This window comes from Talpa europaea, assembly GCF_964194135.1.
Source record: "Talpa europaea genome assembly, chromosome: 4".
NCBI classification, from domain to species: Eukaryota; Metazoa; Chordata; class Mammalia; order Eulipotyphla; family Talpidae; genus Talpa; species Talpa europaea.
The window spans coordinates 35932113-35954192 of NC_140070.1; the positions used below are offsets into that span (position 1 = coordinate 35932113).

A 22080-nucleotide genomic window follows, 5' to 3' on the forward strand; every position below is an offset into this window, starting at 1 on the left:
CTTTTATTGTCATTTCTCTGAAAGTGGTTGACTCAAATCATTTGCTTCCCAGAGTTCCTTGCACGCTACCTTTTCAAAACAAGTATTTCTGGCACTCTGTCAGGCAACTAACTCAGGTATTACGTTTATGTGATTACTTTAACTGGCAAAGGGAAGCTTTAAAAAAAAAAAAGATGTTTTTCAATCCATTTTGGAGCAAAAATAACATCTGTTCATTCTAAATGGCAAGAGATGACACAGCGTGGTGACTAGGTAGTGCCGTTTATAATGGGAGCTGTGTCAGTGCCAGCACATCACGTGGAATTCTGGGCAGGTTTTGGAGCCGGGGGAGGAAATAATTTGTCCTCAGAGCAAAAGGGTCAGGGGCTTTATGAATCGCTCCCTGTCTGAGCAGCCAATTTGCGCTAATAACGCATATGTCACTCTGCGAGGGGAGGAGGCCCCACAAGGGATGATGAGAGACTCAGATTCTATGTAGGAAGCCACGGAGAACTGCTTCCTTTCCATCTTAAAATGAATTTTAAAAAAATATTTACAAAATCATGAGAAATTGGACTTTCTCATCTGTTGGCGCTTACCAATTTTTTCCAAGCCAAATATTAAAAAGAAATGCTGTGATATTTTCTTGTGATGAAGTAATCTCATTTATTAGTAAATAACAAAATAACCCTGAATCCCAAACCTCCCACCCATATCAGTCCATCAATGTGACATCTCAAATTGAAACTCAAACCATATAAAACAATTTTCCTTTGGGGCTTGACAAAAATGTTTAAAGTATGATATGTCTGAAAGTCTTGCAATTCTAGGTCCTATTAGCCTGTATTTTTCTATTTTCATAATTTTGTAGCAAAACGGGCAGGGAACCTATAACCCTGACTTTTCCACCTCTCGTTCTAACATTCTAAGAATCCAAAAGCATAGAGTTCAGAATGAGATGAAATAACCTTGTGGCCAGAGAGACTCCTTGATGATAGCATTTTTCCATGTGTGAGGCTCTTGTGCCAAGGCATGAGCACAATCAGGGGGTTGTGCTTTTAATGGAACTGCACTGAGTTTTACAGGTACCGAATTTGCTCTTGGCCATGGCCTTCTCAAGTAAAAAGTGGGACTCAAGAACTAGCTGATGTCTAAAAAGAGTTTGAACAATTTATACTGAGATCTGAAAAATCTTAAATCTGGTTTCATGGTTATTTTGTCTCAAGCCTTCACCTTCTCACATTTAATTTTTGACTACACTCGAAAGATGTTCCTAGCTTTTGTGAGTCCAAGAAAGCATAAAAGTAGGAACGTGTGATAGAGTCAAAATTGCAGAAAGTTGGTGCCGACTTGATTCAAGTCTGATTAGGGTCAATTACCTGTTTTCCCAGGTTTCTCCTTAGAAATCCTTTTAAGTCCCTGATCTACACTAAGGATGGCATTCTACTTACAAGTATCACTGTAAAACCTTCCTGGGACACTGACTATATTTGCTGAAGAAGGGATAGATGTCTCTAAGATAGTGGAAGTGAAAAACCAGATCTCCTTCAATATGAGGTGTCATAATAGAGGAACATCTTTTTTTTTTAATTTAGCTATTTTTTCCTCTTATTCCTTTTTTTTAAATTAATTTATTTATTTATACAAGCACTGGGTACAGTCAGAAGCGCAGGAGGGTGAGAGAATTCACCAGAGCGGGGAGCAGGCAGAAGGACCGAAGTACACTGCTGAGGGGAGCAGCGGGCGGCAGGAAAGGTCTGCGCGCCATGCGGGACCCTCCTCCGGTGGCCAGGGAGCAGCTGGGGATTGAATTGGCGCTGCAGAGGCTACAGGAAGCCTCGCAACCCAGCGCTCAACAGCTACGCCACCAGGGAGGCCCAATAGAGGAGCATCTTAATAAAGATTTTTGCTTATGTCCTTGGTTAACACATTCAAAAATTAAACAGGAAAATAAATTTGAAAAGACTACACAGTCTTCTCTTTGAGTTTCATAATACAAGTAAGCTCTAAAAATCCCATAAGCAAAAGATGCCTTTAATTTTTGCAAGTCAGCATTCCACAAATGTTTGGGCGAGGGACTCACCCTCTTACCTGCTGCTCTATGGAACACATTGTACCTATGCCAAGGAGGAGGAAACAACCAGCTTCTAGAATAATATTCACTGCACTGAGCAGCATCCTATAGCAAGGGCTGATAACTATGTTATTCTAGGTAATATCATCCTCACAAGAATTCTTTGAGGTGGATGACAGTAACCTCATTATATAGCTAAAATTTTAAGACTGAGAAGAATGGACTAATTTTGGACTGAAATGGATCTGTCTGTGGATTTATGCATGCACCTCTCATGCTACTCTATTTCCTTCATTAAGTTTATTTCTAATGAAATCCTGTATACTAATCTATATACCCAAATTGAGAAGTGTCCCTGAGACTGAGTAGACTCAGACCTGCCACTTTGATGCCCAAAAGTGAGTGACAAACAACAAAATATTTTATCACGCAGGCATCTCCCAGTTTCTAGTGTGTTTGAGTTTCCAGGACCTGTCTCTGCCAAGCAGTGTGATGACTTCTTATCTGGTGTTACAGGTGCAACTTACACGCAACAAACAGAAATAAAGGTGATGGTATTGATGATGAGGGTCAAGGTAGAAAACTTTATCCTCCTTAGAGAGACAGTTTCATTTTTTTCTAAAAGAGCCTTGTATGCCTCATCACTATCTCACAATCGGGAATAGACTTGGTTCATATAAGAGAATTAAATGACTGTTTTGAAAATGAGTATTGCTATAGTTTGACATGATAGATTTTCTTTCCCCCACTACAAAAGATTGCTTTGACTTGGCAACAGCTGAGAGTCATTTAGGCTGGGAATTTCATTTTTCCCTTGACTATCTGACTCATCATATATCCTCTGAAGTCCTTTTACTTATTTAAAATAGAAGTAACAAAAATAATTCTACCTAATAAATAGTGTAGTAAATATGCCTGGGAGGTTGTGGTATAGTAGTTGGTTCTCAGCCTTGAATAATCAGTATTTTAGAGAACTAAATGAAATACATCAACAAAGCAGGCTTGTTAAAGGAGAAAGTTGTATAATCTGAGATAAAATCCTTGTTAAGCTTACTACACATCAAAAATGAAAATGCTTTACTTAAAATGATAAGGTGATAAGTTGAGATCCATTTGTCCTCAAAGTCAAGGATTTAAGCAGACCACTCCACTGATGCTGCTTTCCTGATGTTGAATAAAATTTGGCAGCGGCTCCCAGAGCCAAGAGCTACCTTCACACAAGACCAATGAGAACTGGGGTCCTGTGTGAGAGTAGGCTATGGCCTGAGGACGAGGTATTGGGGGAAACTACGCCGCTGACCTGGACGGACTGTTTTGAAGTTGAAGGTCTGGAAGCCACCTGTCAATGCAGAAGAGTCAATCACGTCCACGCCATAGTCGCTCTGGCTCCGTCTATACAGGGTGACGCCAATGACCAGGACCGCCACGGCCACGACAGCAGCACCCAAGCCCGAGTACAGAGCAATGTCGCTGGCATTCTCAATGCCTGAAAGACACAAGAGAAATCCTAAATGGCCAACATGGGGATGGAGGCAAAGAACCACCCTGAGAGAAAATGAAATGCTATTGGATTTTTGGAGCTACTGCACAGAGGATATGACCCATAGATAGACACAAGTTGCATTCCCTTTCACATAATAATCAGGTTTCTAAAATACCTTGATAAATCAAAGGGATGCTAATTAAATATTTAACTGCATTAAGGTAGTTTACCATGTAAAGAATATACTTGTTATAAAGAAATAGACAACCCCTTAATTTACTTCTTTTAGAAAGTCATTTTACCTGCAAAGTTTATTTTTGAGGGATGACATGAGATCCACATACAATGATAACTATGGGTGAACTGCTCTGCATGTTTATGACCTGGTGCACATGCATTCACAGAGAGCTGTCTAGAGAAGGTAACACATGGTCTATGGGCAAGAGAGAGAGAAGACCAGAACTCACAAATATGGACTTTTTTGGTCATACATGATTCAGTTTAAGAGGGCACTGACAATAACAGTTTAGGATAGAGACAATCATTATGAGGATTTTTTGTTGTGATATATAGAGGTCTTGGTCCTAGGTGCTCGCTCTTATATGGAAAATGTATTCCAGCATCAATTCAATACTAGACTCTAATGCATTTTTTGTCTTTATTTGTTTTGGTGGAAGAGGGCTGGTCTCTAAGAGGTCACATGCTGTTTCTCCCATACCTCTCCTACTCCATCCTATTGAATGCATGGGCAAAGCAAAAATAAGAGCGTTAGTTTGAATTTAGAATGTGGGTATATCCCATTCCCCCGAGGTATGTTGCAGATGCTTTCCAACTCATTTGCTAGATATACATTAGATATGGTTCATTCCTGAAGAGACTTACAGTGGACACTACAATTCAGCATGAGATTTATCCCAAACTACATAATCTTAAAGGCAATATAATCCTTGGAAGTTTTTGGAAAAGAAAGGTGGCAAGTCTTGACTCAGCTAATTAATCCCCTTACAGATTATGTGGTAAAAGATTCAAAAGTAATTAGATGGCCCCCTACTTGTGGCGTTTCAACTTTACCATGTTCCATAAGTGATAGTAGAATTTAGCATTTGGACTTTTTTATTTCAATCACACTATTTGATAAATTCCTTATTTAAGACTTTACTATGAAAAGGGCTTGTTAGATGAGCTTGCCCAGCTGTAGGTTAAAGTAACTGTTCTGAGCATGTCTAAGGTGGGTTAGGCTAAGATGATATCTGGTAGGATTAGTGTATTAAGGACATTTTCAATTTAGGATAGTTTTCAACCTATGATGGGCTGATTGGGAAGTAACCCCATCAAAGCCTAGGGAGATCTGTACTCTGTCATCCTGTGTTGGGTTTAGAAGGTAAAATAAATGCATTGTATATATGCCTTGTAATTGTATGGCACTTACTAGGCATTTCCCATATCCTGATATGGTACTTATGTTATCAAGTGAGTAATGCTAATCATACAAGTAAAGTGAATTTATTTTCAATGAAGTTAGTGGGCTGTAAAATAAAGTGTTACCAAATTAAAGAGTGAATGAGGAAATCAAGCAGAACCAGTTCAGTAATTGGGCAGTAAACACATAAAAATAATTCTCAAGGGAGAACACAACCGTCTAAGTTTCTAAAAGGTCAGAGGATTATCAGACACTTTTAATAAGCACAGCAGTCTACAAGGTGTTGAGACTTAGGCTTCATTTCCACCTTCATGATGGTCCAGATGGGAGAGGGAGGGACCATCTATGGTGGTCTTCTCTGACCACCCAGAGCCATGAGTGTTCTGACTGACACGACACCAACCCAAAGTTTCAGTGTCAACCTGTCATCCCCTTTATGCTCTCACCCTCCCTCAATTAAGTTCCTTGGAGGAAATAATAATACACCAAGTGGAGAGAGGACACAGATGCAGCAAGCCAGGCTACCAGGAGCAATACAGAACTTTGGATTGAAACCAATTAGCCTTTCCCCCTTGTCTCCAGTTCCTTGGGCACTGCTGACTAATGATACTATCATCCTCAAAGGTGTATCTGGGGAGAACACACCTGCTCAGCAACTGAGCACATACAGAGAAACAGCCTGGCAGAGTACTGAATGCAGCTGCTCTGTTGCTGAATTGGCAAAGTAGAGAGAGAGACACCTTTCAGACTTCCCAAGCACTAACAAAGGGAGGTCCAGAACAAAAATATTTCTGAAAATGGACATCAGTGAACATGAACATGCTGAGGCAAAACTGAGTAGCAGGGAAAAGGAGTGGATTCCCATCTAGCCCTTTCCATTTACACACTCACAGCCAGAATGTTCATTCTCCTGCCAAATACAAATGCTATTTTTGGGAAAGCCCTCTATATATGCCTTCAGACTGAAGTTTAAATTTTTACTATGGCTCAGTGTGTTTCCTTTACCCAGGAAGATTTTCAGGATTTCTATTAAGTCAAGAGAATGAAGTACTGGCTTGTAGATATTTTTAATGGGTATAGGGACTTTGGTGATAGGATAGAGAGATCTCCATTGTAAGGCAGTACAACATCCTTACAAGGATCACGCTGATCAGATGGTCTGATCTAAAAGACAAATCAGTGGTCCCCTACATAAAGGCAACCATGGTATATATTTTTACAACAGTTTTTTCCTAGATTTTGAAAATTCAGGATCTAATGATTTCATTAATTCAACAAAGATTTGTTGAGAATTTGGGAATGAGGACATATGGATGAATTAATACTTAGTTCATATTCTTGGTTGTTTTTGTTTTTCTAAAAAGCAATAGACAAGGCAGTAAGATCCTGGCATTTTCAGGTGTAGCTACAGAGGTAGACATACGTATTCAGAGCTACCTGTATATATCTCAAGAGATTCAATGAGACACCTTTACTCACACCTCAAATTTTACTAAAGTTGGGTCACTATGCTTCTTTTAATTTTTGCTCTTTTCTCTACCTTTTAATTTATCATCTCATTCTTTTTTCTCATACCTCATTTCTAAACTTCCATTTTAGGAAAGTAAGGTGGTTTTCCCTGTAAAGATTTCTGTGTTAAAAATGTTGTAATGGAGTCTCTTTCTTAGATGTTTTTAGAGCCAATCTCAGAAAACGTTTAGTTCCATAGTTTCTTCTTTGGTTTCAGGCAGGGGTCGATAGAGCTGAGGAGATGTGTGTTTGTGAGCACTTGACATGGGGGTACCCCAGAATCCTCACAACAGGGGTGAGTGTGTGTTCAAGTACATAAAGACAACTCAAGTCTTGTCAGAAGAACATTAGAAGCCACTACCACACCTTACAAGGGGAACGGCAGCACCCGTGGGGCGACATAGTTGCGGTAGTTCTAGGCTTTTACAGCTCTCTCTATGTATGCCTGTCATAGTCTCCTTTGGTGCATTGCTGTACTCCCCAAATTCACTTGTCATTAATTTCCAGAGGAAGTCCCAGTACCTTTTGCAAAAGTCACTGGCATCCACTCCTTACACTAGTCTCTAGGTCTTGTCTATCTCTATCTGCACATTGGAGAGGAGCCAGCTCAAGGTCCTCCGCCAATCAAGTGACTGTCTTGGCCATTCTAGCCACCTATAGTCTTAAAACTCTCACATCACTTTTTGTTCCTGGAAGTCATTTTTGGATCATTCTTTTTACTGTTAATTATCTGAATGCCAATGCAATCTCCGCAACTGCTCTAAATGCTTCCAAAATAGTAAAGTCTCTCTAATTTCCCCCAGAAATGTACAAATCATTGGTGTAACTATTTACTGATTACTTGCCTGGCCTCAAACTGAGGTATTAAAGCAATTGCATTGTGAGGCTGATTTTAAAAGCCCTATTGCAAGGACATTCTTTTCACTTACATTTATACATACATAACATACATACACGTGTTACTGGTTTGTTTGCTTGAAGTGATTTTGAACAAAAGCATTGAACCCTGTAACTGATCAGGAAGTTCTGCTTGCTTTCTGGACACAGGATTTATACTTTTCTCTGATTTTTGGTTTCATAAGCAAAGTTTTACATATCAATGTTATTAATATCTTTCCTATTAATTCATCCCTATTTTATTTTATCCAAGAGTCATAAAATCTTCAGGAAAAGTTTGGTAGAACCCAGTATGTGGTAGAAAAAAATTGTATACAATCTATGGGTTAAGGAAAAAAGAAAAGAACTAAGAAATCTCATGTGTTCCAAATGAGTCAAACTGAGGAATATGTGCACAGCTGGAAAGAGTGTGGACAAACTGCAGAGAAAGGCTGTACAGATTTGAAAAGCAGGACCCTGGAGAGAAAGTGTTTATGGGTTCCTTTAGCCTGGAGAGGAGAGAGCTGTCTAGTGCCTTCGTATATTTAATGCAGGAAGAAGAGAACAGACCCCTAGTAGGTGCTGGATGAGGTGTTTCATTTATGGTGATGCTAGTAACCAACTCTTGACCATCTCTAAAGAATTGAAAAGGAGGATGTGGCCTTTTATTATAGCAATTGGGACTCTGGCTAGATATTAAAATGACCTTTTCTACAATGAGGGTTGTTAAAAAACCTATGCTATATTTCTACGGGAGATTGTAAAATCTCCTTTCAAAAAGTCCCTAAAAAACATCACGACTTTACAATAGTCTGCAGTTATTTTTCGGTCAAAACTGATGAGAAAGCTGAATGACCTTTCAAAGCTCCTTCGAACTTCATAGTTCAAGGAACGGGTATTACGAAGTTCGATGGCTTCATGAATTGTAATCACACCTAGTCATTTATAACAAACACTATCCTCAAAAGACTAACAGGGTTCTTCCTTAGCTTTTCTTTGTCTACATGACTCCCATCTGAAAGACACTGGTGCCACCTGTTAATAAAAATTTAACTCAATGCCTATGTTAAGACTTTATCAGATTTGAATCTATTTCACAGGATTAGATAGCTCACAGAATTAGGGAAGGCATGTTACAATGCTTTTCCAAATATGATATTCTGTTTTATGTCCTATTAGATATTGTAGAATGAACACTGCTCCCATTTCAAGGGGGAAAAAAGCAAATTGTCCTATATGAGAGTGATTTACTAAAAAAATACCCACGAAAATTCACGATGAGAAGGCTGAGAGGAAAAACTAATCAGTCGGCTACTGTGCTGGAGTCCCATAAAAGACCAGGCAACCACCTTAGCCACCTTAGCCCCCTTTCATCCTTCCCCTGCATGGGTAGTGCTGAAAATAGAGTAATATACCAAAATATTTTATTGCAGCCTGAAACATGACAAGTTATTGTTAGTTGTTTATACTTGCTGCCATCGAGAAACAACTTACTTTAACACTTCAGAAAATAGCTTTGAAATTGTCTGCTATGATCAACCATAGTTGCAGCAATTTCAATTATATTTGCGTTGCTTGGGATCTCATAACCCCTTGACCAATCTGTATCTTAGCTTTTCCAATTTCCCATCCTCATTAACCTTATTACTGTAGCATGGGGGGTGGGGTTGGCTTCATTGTTATAATCAGTGACAACAGCACATTCTTAAGTAGCATTTACTCTAAGCCAGATGCAGCTTTAGCATCTTATGCTTATGAACTCATTATAATTCTCCCCAAAACCTTGTAAAAATTTCCCCATTGAGGGCCTCCCCAGTGGCGCAGTGGTTGAGCGCTGGGTTGTGAAGCTGCCTGCAGCCTCTGCAGCTCTGGTTTGATCCCTGGCCGCCGGGTGAGGGTCCCACATGGCATGCAGATCTCTCCTTCCGCCCGTTGCTCCCCTCAGCAGTGTATCGTCAGTCTGCCTGTTCTGTTCCCTGCTCTGGCTTTGGTGAATTCTCTCACCCTCTCATGCTTCTGACTGTTCCCAGTGCTTGTATAAATAAATAAATAAATCTTAAAAATTTCCCCATTGAGATGTGTAAACTGAGGTAAGGAAATTACTTGCAATGCTGAAAGCCTACAGATTGGCTAAGTAGCTGAGCTGGGATTCAGTCTTAGGAGGTCTGGCTCTCTCCCTGATCACACTGCCCAACTTCCTCATAATAACAACGGTGACCCAGGAGCCCAGCACTAAGCTTGTGCTTGCTCCTCTGAGAACTAGAGATGTGACTGCATTCTCAATCTCACCTCATGCCCAATTCTATGACGTGTGTATTTCCTTTTATAGATGATGACGTAGGTTCAGATAAATAAGAAACTTAACCAGAAAATGGCAAAACCAAGGTTTGAACACTCATCTCTCTTTGTTCCTGAGCTGCATAACCATCACAAGGTGTTGCTGCCTCACTTCTCTCTGTGCACCTGTACCCAGGTAACTTGCTGTGCTGGAGGAAATTACCAACTGCACTAGCTGTTCTCAGCAAAACCTGATAACCTCACCTGTGCCTTCTTAGAGTAGAATAATTTTTTCATTCATATCCTATGACCACTTAATATTGTTCATCAAAGCATTTACTCTGAACTTTGTTTCTTTAATACCTCTACTTCTCACCTGCTTCTCTTTCTAGTTGAAAAAAAAATGGAGACCATCCTATGTGAGCGTACAGCTCAAAATTCCCCTGCTCCTTCACACATTTTTCCTTTCCTTTTCCCTGTTCCTCTTCTGTGTCAGGCCAGCTGATGCAGCTCCCCCCTGTCTCCATAGAGGCAAGGGCTCATTATTCTCTCTTGATCTTGCATCTTCAAACTTTTCCTCTACACATGAGTCTACCCTCTGCCTATATACACATATTCTCATGCCCCAATCGTCTCTGCCCACATCCTTCCCAACTAGTTCTCCAATCAGTTTCTCAGAGATGCAGTCTTCTTTATATCCACTGAATTCTCCGATCTTTGTTTAAAAGAACATAAAGCACTTTTTAACAGTAAACATTGCTTAATATATGTTCCATAATTTCCCTAACCAGTTAGCTTCTATGTCCATTAAGATGAATGAATGATTAGAATACTCATATTAGATGAGAAAAGGTTTTAGGACATATAAAAAGTTATGCAATACAAAGAGAAAATATTTTTCATTTAATGCTTCTTCAAAAGTGACCACTCATTCAATAGCATTTTTGAGACTGTTCCAAAAAAAATAAATGTCCTGCATTTTTTTCTCTTTACCTTAAAGGCATCATTGTATTTTCCTTTGCTTGTGTTTTTTTAATATGTAAATCTTGTAAAGCTTTCCTTATCAGAACCTACAGACCTACTTCTTGTCTTTTTACTCTGCCTAGTATATTGACAGGCTGTATATTATTTAATTAATCCACTATTTCTTTATCATTTGATCATTCTCTTACCCTTCTATCTTTTGCTCAAAGCACTGATCGCTCTTGAAGGAGTTTTGTAATCACTGCATCAACAGTAGTGTCCTTTGTCTTATTCTTTCCCACTGTGCTGCAGCAAAACACAAGAATAGCCAATTCACCTTTTGGGGGGAAGAGTTCCCTTAGATTTGATTTTTCTATCAGCTCCTATCTTATTGTTTAGTAACACCCCTCATTCTCCTAGTTTTATAAATGGGCTTTACAGTTCAGTCCATTTGGCTGAACTTTCTCTTACTCCTTTCTCTCTGCTCATCTAATTGGATAATCACTCACACAAGGACAGCGCTAACTTAACTCTCCCTTGATGCCCAACGGTCTCAAATCAAGATCTCCTGCCTTATCTACTGTCTAAAGACCTCATCCCATATTCCCTTCCTGCTTGCAGGACAAAACCACTGCATGTTGTGCTAACACCTCAAATTTGTCTTCATTCTGATCTTACATATTTTCTCCTTTTGAATTCTGCTTTTTTAGTAATGACACCACCAGCCACCAGGTTTGAAATCTAGTATCATCTTTCATTGTATCCATTGACCTCCTCCTCCCAAGCCACTCACCCCATCATCTTCAAGGTATCTCCAGTGCTTCTCCTCAGTTTCAACAGAAGATACCCCAGTTGACACCCATATTCTACATTCCATTCTATCTAGTACCCATGAGGTCAGTCTTTGATCACTCTGAATGGTTTCATCCTGGATTATTATCTTTAAACACAGCTCTGGTACTCCCACTCCAATCCATTCAGTGCCTCTCTGTGTGTGTTGAGTCCACTATGACCAGATTCATCATTGGTTCAAGAATACCGTGTTCTCAGCCCCATCCCATTTATCAACTGCTTCCTCTTACTTTTCACTATATGAACACTTTCTGTGGCCAAATCCAATTATTCACTTTTTTTCAAGTAGATTTTGTACTTAAGCAGAACTTTTCTGGCTCAGATTCCCTGGACTTTTTTTCCCCTACTGAAAGGCTCTCCACTTCAATAGCTGTTTCAATTCTAACCATTCATCTAAGAGTGACAATAAAGGTTATCTATTTTGTGAAATATTTTCTTGATAGTGCACATTCAGACATGTTTTATTCCTTCTTTTAAGTAAAGTTGCTAGATTTAGCTAATAAGTGTTGCAGTTTCATTTGAATTTTAGATCAACAATGAATAATTTTGGTATAAATGGTTCCTATGCAGTATTTGGGAATACTCAGACTAAAAGTGTGTTCATTGTTCATGAAAATCAATTTTTTTTTTTTTTTAAGATTGGCCTCCCTGGTGGTGCAGGGTGTTAAGCACCACACTATAAAGCAATCTGCAGCCTCTGCAGCACAAGTTTGATCCCCGGTCAGCCGGGGAGAAACCACATGGTGAAGCAGATCTCTCCTGTCTCACCCGCTGCTCCCCTCAGCAGTGTATTTCAGTCAGTCTGCCTGTTATGTTCCCCACTCTATCTCTGGTGAATACTCTCACCCCCCACAACTCTGGCCTGTACTCTAGCTCTTGTATGCATACAAGAACCACAGTGTAGGGCAGAGGTGCTGAGGGGTGAGAGGATTCACCAGAGACAGAGTGGGGAGCAAAACAGGCAGATCTACTGAAATGCACTGCTGAGGGGAGGAGCAGGTGAGACAGGAGAGGTCTACTGTGCCATGTGGGTCACCTCCCTGGCTGGGTATCCGCAGTGGCTGGTGACAGCACTGAGACTTTGACCCCTGCGCCACCCCTGAAAATCAAATATAACCAAGGGTTCTCTGTGTCAGGGATGCTACCTTTGGTCTGCAAAAGAATTAGATTTATTCCTATCAGACATAAAGAAAAAGTGAAAATGGGAGATGGAATAGAAAAGAACAGGATTTGAACTCTGGTCCCTGAGAAAACAACTTCACTTTATTTCTCTATTTTGAAAGCTGAAGATATTGGCTCTATAAACTTTGAATACACAAACAGATAGTGAGACACAATCTGTAAATTCACATCCTTAAGAAGTACCCTGGGTTATTCTGATGCTGAAGAACATACTGGTCTATCACCTATTCTTTGTTCTGAGGTAATATTTAATGAACAAAACCCTGTTATGTCCATTAAGGGAAGATTCAATGATGTTACTGAAATGGTAGTAAGAGAAGGGGTGCACTGATGATGGGATACAAATTAAATAAGAAATTGCAGGGTGAAGAAAATTGCTAATGTTACACATATATATGGGATGAATTGATTCACAGTAGGGAATGAAGGACAAAGCAAGTCATGCAATTTGTGGGAAGTGCTGTATTTATGTAATTGAAAATAATCAGCAGGAGATGAGGAAAATGATGCGCAAAAAAGAAAAAAAAAAGATGTTTTAAAGCATGGCTAGATCAACTCTGGTGCCAGAACTCTAATAATGTTAGCTTGGAAAAATCCTGGGAGTCTGTTGAGAATTTAAAGATATGGCACAAAGACAGACAAATCTATTGAGGCGGGGGTGGTTTAAGGCATCATTCAAGTCTACCCAGTTTGAAAAAAAATCTCTAAGTTGCCAGTGTACATCTCACTGGGGAGTTCCCTAAGCCTGTGAAGATCAAAAAACCTCCCAACTATTTCCACATTCCATATTACTCATTATGGGTGAAGCCAGTATGTTCTTGGAAAAGAAGTAGAATGGACTGTATGTTGGTGAGGAGAAAAATCAACCTAGTTTTCATACTAGGAGGACACATTCAGGCCCTTCATTGATGGAAATCATTCTTACAAGCCTATATTTTGGGTTTTAACCTTGTCGCTTTCACATAATTGGTGTTCATTGTTTCCTTTTTCTCTTTGCTCAAATTATCTGTCATCATCGATCTTGTGCTGAAGTTGTTGGGAAGAAATATTTCTTACTTTTCTTCTGCATGTCACTGAGCTAAGGCTATATGGAATAACTGTACAATATAAATCTATGTGAATAAAAATGAAGATATAGAAAGAAATTCCTTATTTTTGCCTTATCAAAAGCCCATGAGGTGTTAGCAGGATGATTTAAGACCACGCTAAGCAAATATTTGTTGAACATCTAATGCATACCTTGCACAATGGTGAATGCTACAGGCGTAATGATGAACAAGCTCAATACTGCCTATCAGCTGACAGGAATTATGTCTGCCAGGGAAGGAGTCCAGGCAGTATAAAGGCAATGGCAATACAGAAATAGGAAAATAGCTTGATGTTTGGCCTTATTACACGAGAGTAAATGACATAACCCAGATTTGGGGGATGAGTAGCAGAAGCCTTATAGAAGTGACACCTTACTGAGAAGAATGAAAGATTAAGGATTAGGGGAAGGAAGAGCGCTTTCAGGCAGAACTAACAGAATATGTAAGACACTATATGCCAAAATGGGAAAATGGGCATAGACTATTTAGAAAAGGAAGAAGTTTTGTTTGGCTGAAGAATATACAGTGGGGCCTCCCCGGTGGCACAGTGGTTGAGCACCGCACTGCGAAGCTGTCCACAGCCTCTGCAGCGCCGGTTCGATTCCCCGCCAGTGGGGGAGAACCCCACAAGATGCGGCAGACCTCTCCTGCCTCGCCTGCTGCTCCCCTCAGCAGTGTTTTCGCTCAGTCTGCCTGTTCTGCTCCCCACTCTGGCTCTGGTGAATTCTCTCACCCCCCCCCCCACGCTTCTGACCTGTACCCCATTTCTTGTATAAAATAAATCTTAAAAAAAAAAAGAATATACAGTGGTGAGACAGTGTTAAGAAAAATATGTAATTATTAAGCTGATATCTAAAGAGAAGCTGGTAAGTTTAAGAAAAGAAAAATGAGACCAGAACCTATACATATTAAGCACCTTGGACTTTATCTTAAAAATAATGGCAAGCTATTAAAGAGGTTTAATCAGAGAGGTTATGTGGCCAAAATTTATGTTTTACAAAGAGCAGATAAATTTATGTTGGGTAACTGGATAGAGGGATGCAATTAGGAAGGAAGATGGACTGAATGTTGACACTTCTCTTCGGAGACATCATTTTCCTTTCTTTTGGTTTTTCCCTGGAAATGATACATTTCTATCTCCTCTGTAGTGATCTCTGGCCTCCCATATGTTTAAAGGCTGATGTCCTTCAAAGTTCAAACTTCAGATCTCTTCTCTATTTATGCCTATCTGGTGAGCTCATTCCACTCTAATGACTTTACATATTTTCTGGACACTGACAAACTGCAGATTTGTCATCAGTCAGAACCCTCCACTGGCCTCCATTCACATATATTCAACAGCCTACTTAACCCCTCTAGTTAGATATTTAATAAGTATCTCAAATTTAACATTTGTAATACTGAATTCTTGAATTTTCCTCTAGATTTGCTTTCCAAACTTCTCCCATATCAGCAAAAGCAAGTCCATTCTTCTAATTGCAAAGCCAAAATTATAGAATCATTGCTAAAAGTTTTCTTTTCATACTCTATACCCAAGCCATTAGCAAATCCTTTTGACTCTGCCTTCAAAAGATAACCAGAATAGGGCCTATTTTCATCATTTGTAATGCTATCTACTTGGCTCAAGCCACAATCATCACAAATCTAGCTTATTATAATAGTCTATGTGTTGTTATAGCCTAGATTGTCATATATAGTCACAGTGGATCATTGTAACAAGATTCTATGCTTGTGTTCTGGCTACCTGTATGTTTACAGGTAGAATTTATGTTTGAATTTATTAGACCATGTGAATATTAGGTCACTATGAACAAAAAATTCAATGGCTCCCATGCTTTCCAAAGTCAAAATCCCTATAAAGGCCTGTAGTAGACTTGGCAGTGTCCCCCTTCACTTCAATTTCTGACTACAGCTAGTATGGCCCTTGCCGTTGCTACTCTCCTGCAGATAGGCTGACTGCCTTGCTATACCTCAGAGACATTAAGGAAGCTCCCACCCTCCCAGCCATGGCATCCTGCTGTTCCCTCTGCCTAGATTACTATCCCACAGATGTTCAGAATATTTGTTTCCTTGTTTTTCTTTGGGTCTCTTCTTAAGCATCACTTTAATAGAGAGCTTCATTGAACACCTTACATAAAAAAGAAGTGCTCCTTCCAACTCTGCCTGAGCCCTTTACCTTGCTCTATTTATTTTCTCAATTATCACCAGCTCCAGGGCACTGAGCACTGTACATTTTTTGGATTCTTCAATTCCATCTCCCCTCACAGAAACCTATAATTTTTGTTACCTTAGAGGTCTATCTGTTTCACTTAGTGTTCCACCACCTAAAACACTTCCGGACATTTGGTAAGGACTCATTAAATAGCTGTTGGATGAATAGAGGGATGGGTATAAGTAACATGAAGATGGAGAGAAGCTGATGAACTTGACATTTATCTAGGTGCTAGAATATCAGATTGAAATGATTTGTTCATGTTGAGCAAGAGAATAGAGGAAGAAGATAAAGAGATCAAGGAGGTTGCCCAGATTTCAGACCCAGAAAATCAAATCAATGGTATAGTATTCAATGAACTAAAGAAAATGTGAGACTGGATTAAGAACGGGGAAGATAAGGATGAATTTGATTTTGAAAAAGTTGAGATTAAGGTTATTGGAAGATATTCAACTGGTAATGAAAGTTCTAGAGTCAGCTATCTGGGAGTCTGGGACAATTAACTGGACTGACACTTAGCATTCATCTCTGTTGAGTACAAAGATGCTATGTAGGAAGGAGAGAGAATATGCAATTCTGAGTTACTTTCTAGGAGGAAGCTAAATCCTTTTACCCTCAAGGTGAACTGGCTGACCTAGCCCCTCCTCAGAAGCTCCTCACCTCTCGGAGAGCCTTAGCTCCAAGCCTCCAGGTAATCTCATTGTCTGAATGTAACCATTTTCCAGTCTGACTCTGGGGGTGCGTGTTTGCCATTCAGAACCTACTATATTTTACTGCACCTCCTGACATTGTTACACAACATTTATTGAAAGCACATTTGATGGTAATGAAGTTTCTATTAACTATGATTAAATCTCATAAAGCACCTGAAGATAATTTAAGATGTGCAGAAGCAGAAAATGAAACATTCGGTTTAGTACATTAGGAAACGTAATTGATTAAATTATCTCATTTACAATAAGTGCTTTCATGAGCTATGCAGCGCACATATTTTCCCCAGTTTGTCATTATGATTTGCCAACAGATATCTTAAGGCTTCACTTTCTGTGACACCTCCCTGAAACTCGGAGCTGGCTCCGTGTCCCACCTGCTCACAAAGGACAGCGAGTGAGGCACGCGGCGATGCTTTCCATCACCAGGCCTTGCAGAGGATCATGTGTACAACTATATATAGGAACAGGTTGTTTCTCAATTATCTTCATAATTGACTTTGATTTTGCATCAGTGATGATTCATGTAGTCTTAAACTAAGCCCCTCTTTCACTGAGCAACCACCGCCTGCTTTTGTATAATGCACTCCTAACCATGCAGCTTACAGAATCCCGATCGGATTCCTCTGGGAGCCTTTTGCAATCACATTGATTCTGTTAGGGTTTTATTTTTAGGAAATCACAAATTAAAACAGTTTAAGCGATTCCGTTGCAGTATCCAGCAATTAAGCATGGTGTTCAGGAGCGAGAACCCCAAGCAAAAACTAATTCAGGAGTCCCTGAGGACTAGCAATAGCTACTGTGGGGTTTACGGCTGGAAGTACAGATGTAACCAAATTAGAATGGCATAGGACTCACAAACTAAGCGTGAAATTAATTTTTAAAAAACACACCGGCATTTCTTAGTAACTCTTCCATTGGCCACCCCAGAAACAGCACGGTGTCTGTGACTAGGAGGAGGCTGAGCATCTACTTAAGTCACCCATCACCCTGATATCTTGACTCAGGCACAAAGCAAATACTCAGTGACTCAACTGTATCAACATTCCCACATACACACACACACACATGCACACCCAGGCATCCCCACTGTCCATCTTATGAATTCAAAAGCAAGTATGTTATTCTTATGAATTCAAAAGCAAGTAGGTTACTTAGGTAACAGAGGGATTTCTTAGTTTAGCTCTGTTATCTAAGTACCACTGATTCATTTTGTTGCTGCTCATAAAGTTTGCTTTTTGTTGTGCAAAGTTCTCGGACTGTAAGTAAAGATATTTTTTATCTCATGCTTGTCTGAAGCAAGTCTGCACATAATACATATACTGGCTTTTTCTCTTATGTCTCTTTTCTCCCACGCTATCTCTTTCCTCACAAGGTCTTAATTTTTTCAAAGAAGGTGGCTAACAAGAACTGTGACCTCTCCCAAGATATGAGTTGTAATACCCGAGGATTTAAAAGATCAAAAGCCATTCATTTGATACTAAAATGGAAGACACAGACAAGGGGCATTTCCCACAAGTTTTACAAACAAAACCAGCCAGGCAGCTGTCCAAACCTCTTACTGCTTAGAGTTGCAATTGCTGGCACTTTCTATCTCAATGTTTCCCTTACACGATTTACATATTTCTGAGTGCTTGAGAATCATTTGGGGGACATATCTTTTTAATTGAAGTAACATTGCATTATAACATCACATAAGTTTCAGGTGTGCCTCATTGAGAATCAATATGTGCATATAAACTACATTAAGTTCACAGCTAATTGTTCAATAGGGGAACATACTAAAATGCAGGTTTTCTGGAGTCCTTCCCCTGCCAGGGATTCTGAGATGGGGAATATTTTATAAGCACCCCCATCCCAAGATCCTGAGGTTTGTGGTCTTTGATCCACCTTTGGAGAAACATTTTTCTCAGACACTGGTTTTTGATACAAGTTGAACATTGGAATTACTTGAGAAGTTTTAAAAATAGGGATCCCTGTAGGAATGTTTCAGGGTGATGCAAATATTTTATCTAGACTGTGGAGATGGTTTCAAGACAGTATTGGTGAAAACTCATCCAACTGTATTATATGTAAGTTAATAAAAGATGATGCATGATATACTTTGATAAATCTGGTATTTTTAAAAAGCTTTAAATTAGGGCTGTCTGGATTCTAACCTCACCCCCACCCCCCACCCCATTCTGATTTCACTGGTCTGGGAATTGAGATTTTCAAAAGGCTTTTAGGTGACTCTAAAGTTCAGCCAAGGTTGACAACCACAGTGGCCAAAGCTGAGCTGCCAGCCATTAAAACCGCCCCTTTCCGCACAACTACCGGATGCAGAGGGATTATGTCAAGGCCTCCCCAGAAAGCAAGGCTGTGTAGAGATATCTCAAGCCAGAAAGATGCCAACATTTTCAGTCCGCAATGCAGCTCAGTGGGGAACGCTCATTCCTAACCTACCCAGTTACCACGGTTTGCATCTCAAGCGTCCCTCCTCCTCCTCTTAGCATGGAGTCGGGCTCTGCCCAAGGCTGCTCACACGCATGCAGGTACTGACAAATATTTATTAATTTTAACACTATAAATCTCCTCAGAAGAATCCTCGATTTTTGTAGAGAAATGGACCTTTAGGCAGGCAAAATCAAGAAGATAGATTTACTTTTACTCAGAGGGAATGGAGGGGTGTGCATATGTCGTTTGGATTTAAATCTGATATGTGACTCCAAACCCAATGAGGAGAGCCCCCAAACAGCCTGGGTCTTTCAAAGAAACTTCAATGCTGTTCAGCTCCTAAACAAATACAACAGTAAGGCAGCAAATATGAGAGTAAATGATAGGCACAAGAGGAAAAATAACTTACTTTGGGGTTTTATCTCATGAAGAGGTTTTTTATCTAAAAGAAAGAAAGAGAAAAAAAAAGTTGCATTTAATAAATTTACATGGAGCAGATATATTTCCTACATCACTTCATGTCTACCTCTGTAAAGGAAACGTTTTCTCAGGCGATATGGACTACATAGTCCATAGTCTTCCTTTTCATGCTAATGTTTTTTCCTCTTGAAATATTTTCTCTTGAATATTTTCACTCCCCCCCCTTTTCCTTTTCCCTCAGGCTTCCCAGAGCTTCTGTTGCATTTGCTAGATTCGTATCAGCATGCTGGGAGCAGTGAGCCTATAGCGTGCCTTTTTATATATCTACAGCCAGAAGACTGCACAGGTAAGAGATGCTATTTCACTATATAGGATAGAAAAATGAACTCCTGAATAAATATTTAAAGGGATCCTGCATTGGTTTCCAGTTCTCATGATCTCAGTAAAAGTTCCAAACTATTCCAAATGGTAAATCCATTCTTATTGAGTATGGGGGCTGTATTGTGTGTTGGAGGTTGGTATTATCATTATTTTGTTTCACAAATCTATTATCTGTTAAAATGTATCTGACTGCTCTTAATGAAAAATTATCACTTAATTTAAGGTTGTATTTCATTTTGTATTGAAGTAACACTGCATTAGAACATATGTTTCAGGAGTGCATTGTTATAAAGCACTGTATGTGTGTATATTCTACATTTAATTCACCTTTAAAAGTCTAGCTCCACCCTTCACCACACAATGGACACCTTTTACCTCACTTACCTATCTCCTGTCCCCTTCCCTTCTGAGAACACTATAGTCTTATAGTTTAAGAATTTTAGTTGCATGTAGCTCATTTGTTTTGCTTTTTTATGTACCACACACATATGAATGAAATTATACAGTGTGAGGTGTCATTTTATAATCATAGTATTTAGCAATGCAGTGGTCAGAGGAGGTAGAGAAATAGAAAAGATCCTCAGGCAAGCAGAGTCATAGGAGTCAGGTGGGCTTTTTTTTTTTTTATCAATTCTTCCATTGCCCTCCATCTGCCCTCCCCTACCGCATCACCAAATATCTTGCAAATCGCTACAAGACTTGTCACCTGTGTCCTACTTCATTGTACACTAAGTCCCTCTATTCCCCACTCCCCTGCCTCAGCCCCAATCCAGTATAAATCAGACACCCGAAGACACCATGTTAAGGGTCCAGACAAATCATGTGGTGCTGCATCCCTCTTAGCCCTTGTCAGGTACAGACGGAACAGTGTCAGAGGACAAGGGTGGGGGGGGGGCCCTGAAAGGTTGGTGTGCAGCTCTCTTCTCCCTCTGCCTGGGGGCGAGGCAGCAGGGGTGAGACACTGTCATTTGGATTGTTTTTAACTCAATCAAATCTAGCCCAGCACACATTTGGGAACATCCTATATATTATCTGACTGCCTACACTGTTACCCCTCGCAAGTAGATAGTCCAGGATGTACTAGGAATATAGCAGGGTCTATCTCTGACCTGAACCCATTCCTGAACTTGAACTGACTTTGACAGAAAGCCCTTGCAGTATGCTTTAAATTCAGCTCCTGTGTGCCTTACCACCTGATTTATTTTGTGTCAATCACACCCTGGCAAATGGGCTATCATCTTTTTTCAATACAAGGGGAATGTTAACTGGCAAAGGGTAATTTCTGGCAAATCTTAAAGTGAACAATCCTCATAAAAGATTATAATTTGTTCAAGTTGATACAGTCATATTCTGATTTTTACAGTTTTCTTAAAACAGACACTTGGATTCTCCTTATGGTAGAGAATCAGTGCCACGAGCTTCCCTGAGAGCAGGTGGCACTTCCCAAAGTCCAGATGCTAATGCACAGAAGAATTAGGTTAAATCCACTAAAGTCATTTTAACTTGAGTTTTTGCTTATGGCATGCTATCTGAAAGTGTCTGGCATGGGCACAACAATGCTGGCAGGCCAAGGCTAGGCTAAGACATCTGAAAGTGATGCATTGCTACAGCTACACAGAGAGACATGCAGAACAGCTGCTTGGAGTGCCGGCTGAGCTGAACAGCATTTTCTTCCTTTAAAGCACAGGAATGAAGATTACGCCGGGTAGCAAAATGAAAATCCATTAAAAACAGGTGAGATATAACTTCTCTCCTGAAAAATAAATCTAATACAGCCAGGCAATGAAAATCTCAGGGTGGTAGTTATAGTGTGTACAGTTCTGAAGAATGAATGGAGCGAAAGTCTCGAGACAAAGAGGAGGGCATGTCGGGCTTCCCAGTGTCATCTGTGTGGGTGGTTGGGCACCATGGGATTATTGCCTCCTCTCAAGGTTAGAGATGGATTTAGATATTAAGAGGTTTCATCCTATTAGGGTGACCTCAGTGTTCTCCACAGTAAAATGGGCAAAAATGACAGCCTTGAAGACTAGAACTGAGAATCAGATGATAAAGGTGAAGCCATGTGGGGAAGGGCTAGCACATGCTCAGCATCAATAAGTGGTAGCTAATCAATATTATAATTTTGACATGATATGAAAATGATCATAATACTTCTTTAGAGTAAAAGAAAGACTTTGTGCAATTGCTTGCAGACATGTCACAAATCCAAATTAGAAAG

The 22080-nt window shown here is 39.9% G+C and overlaps 1 protein-coding gene across 6 annotated transcripts in view; it reads right to left on the reverse strand.

The window, feature by feature from the left end:
- UNC5D (unc-5 netrin receptor D) overlaps positions 1-22080 on the reverse strand; it is a gene marked incomplete at its 5' end in the record, with an annotated part of 505865 nt that overhangs the window by 61479 nt on the left and 422306 nt on the right. For 2 of the 6 annotated variants that reach the window (XM_084231869.1, XM_084231867.1), the window contains 2 exons: positions 3393-3539; positions 19471-19503. In XM_084231869.1, the coding sequence (XP_084087995.1) occupies positions 3393-3539; positions 19471-19503 (180 nt within the window). Of the gene's footprint in view, positions 1-3353; positions 3540-4254; positions 4270-19470; positions 19504-22080 lie in introns of all 6 variants that reach the window. The other 4 variants (XM_084231870.1, XM_084231866.1, XM_084231865.1 and 1 more) reach the window with 3 other exon arrangements.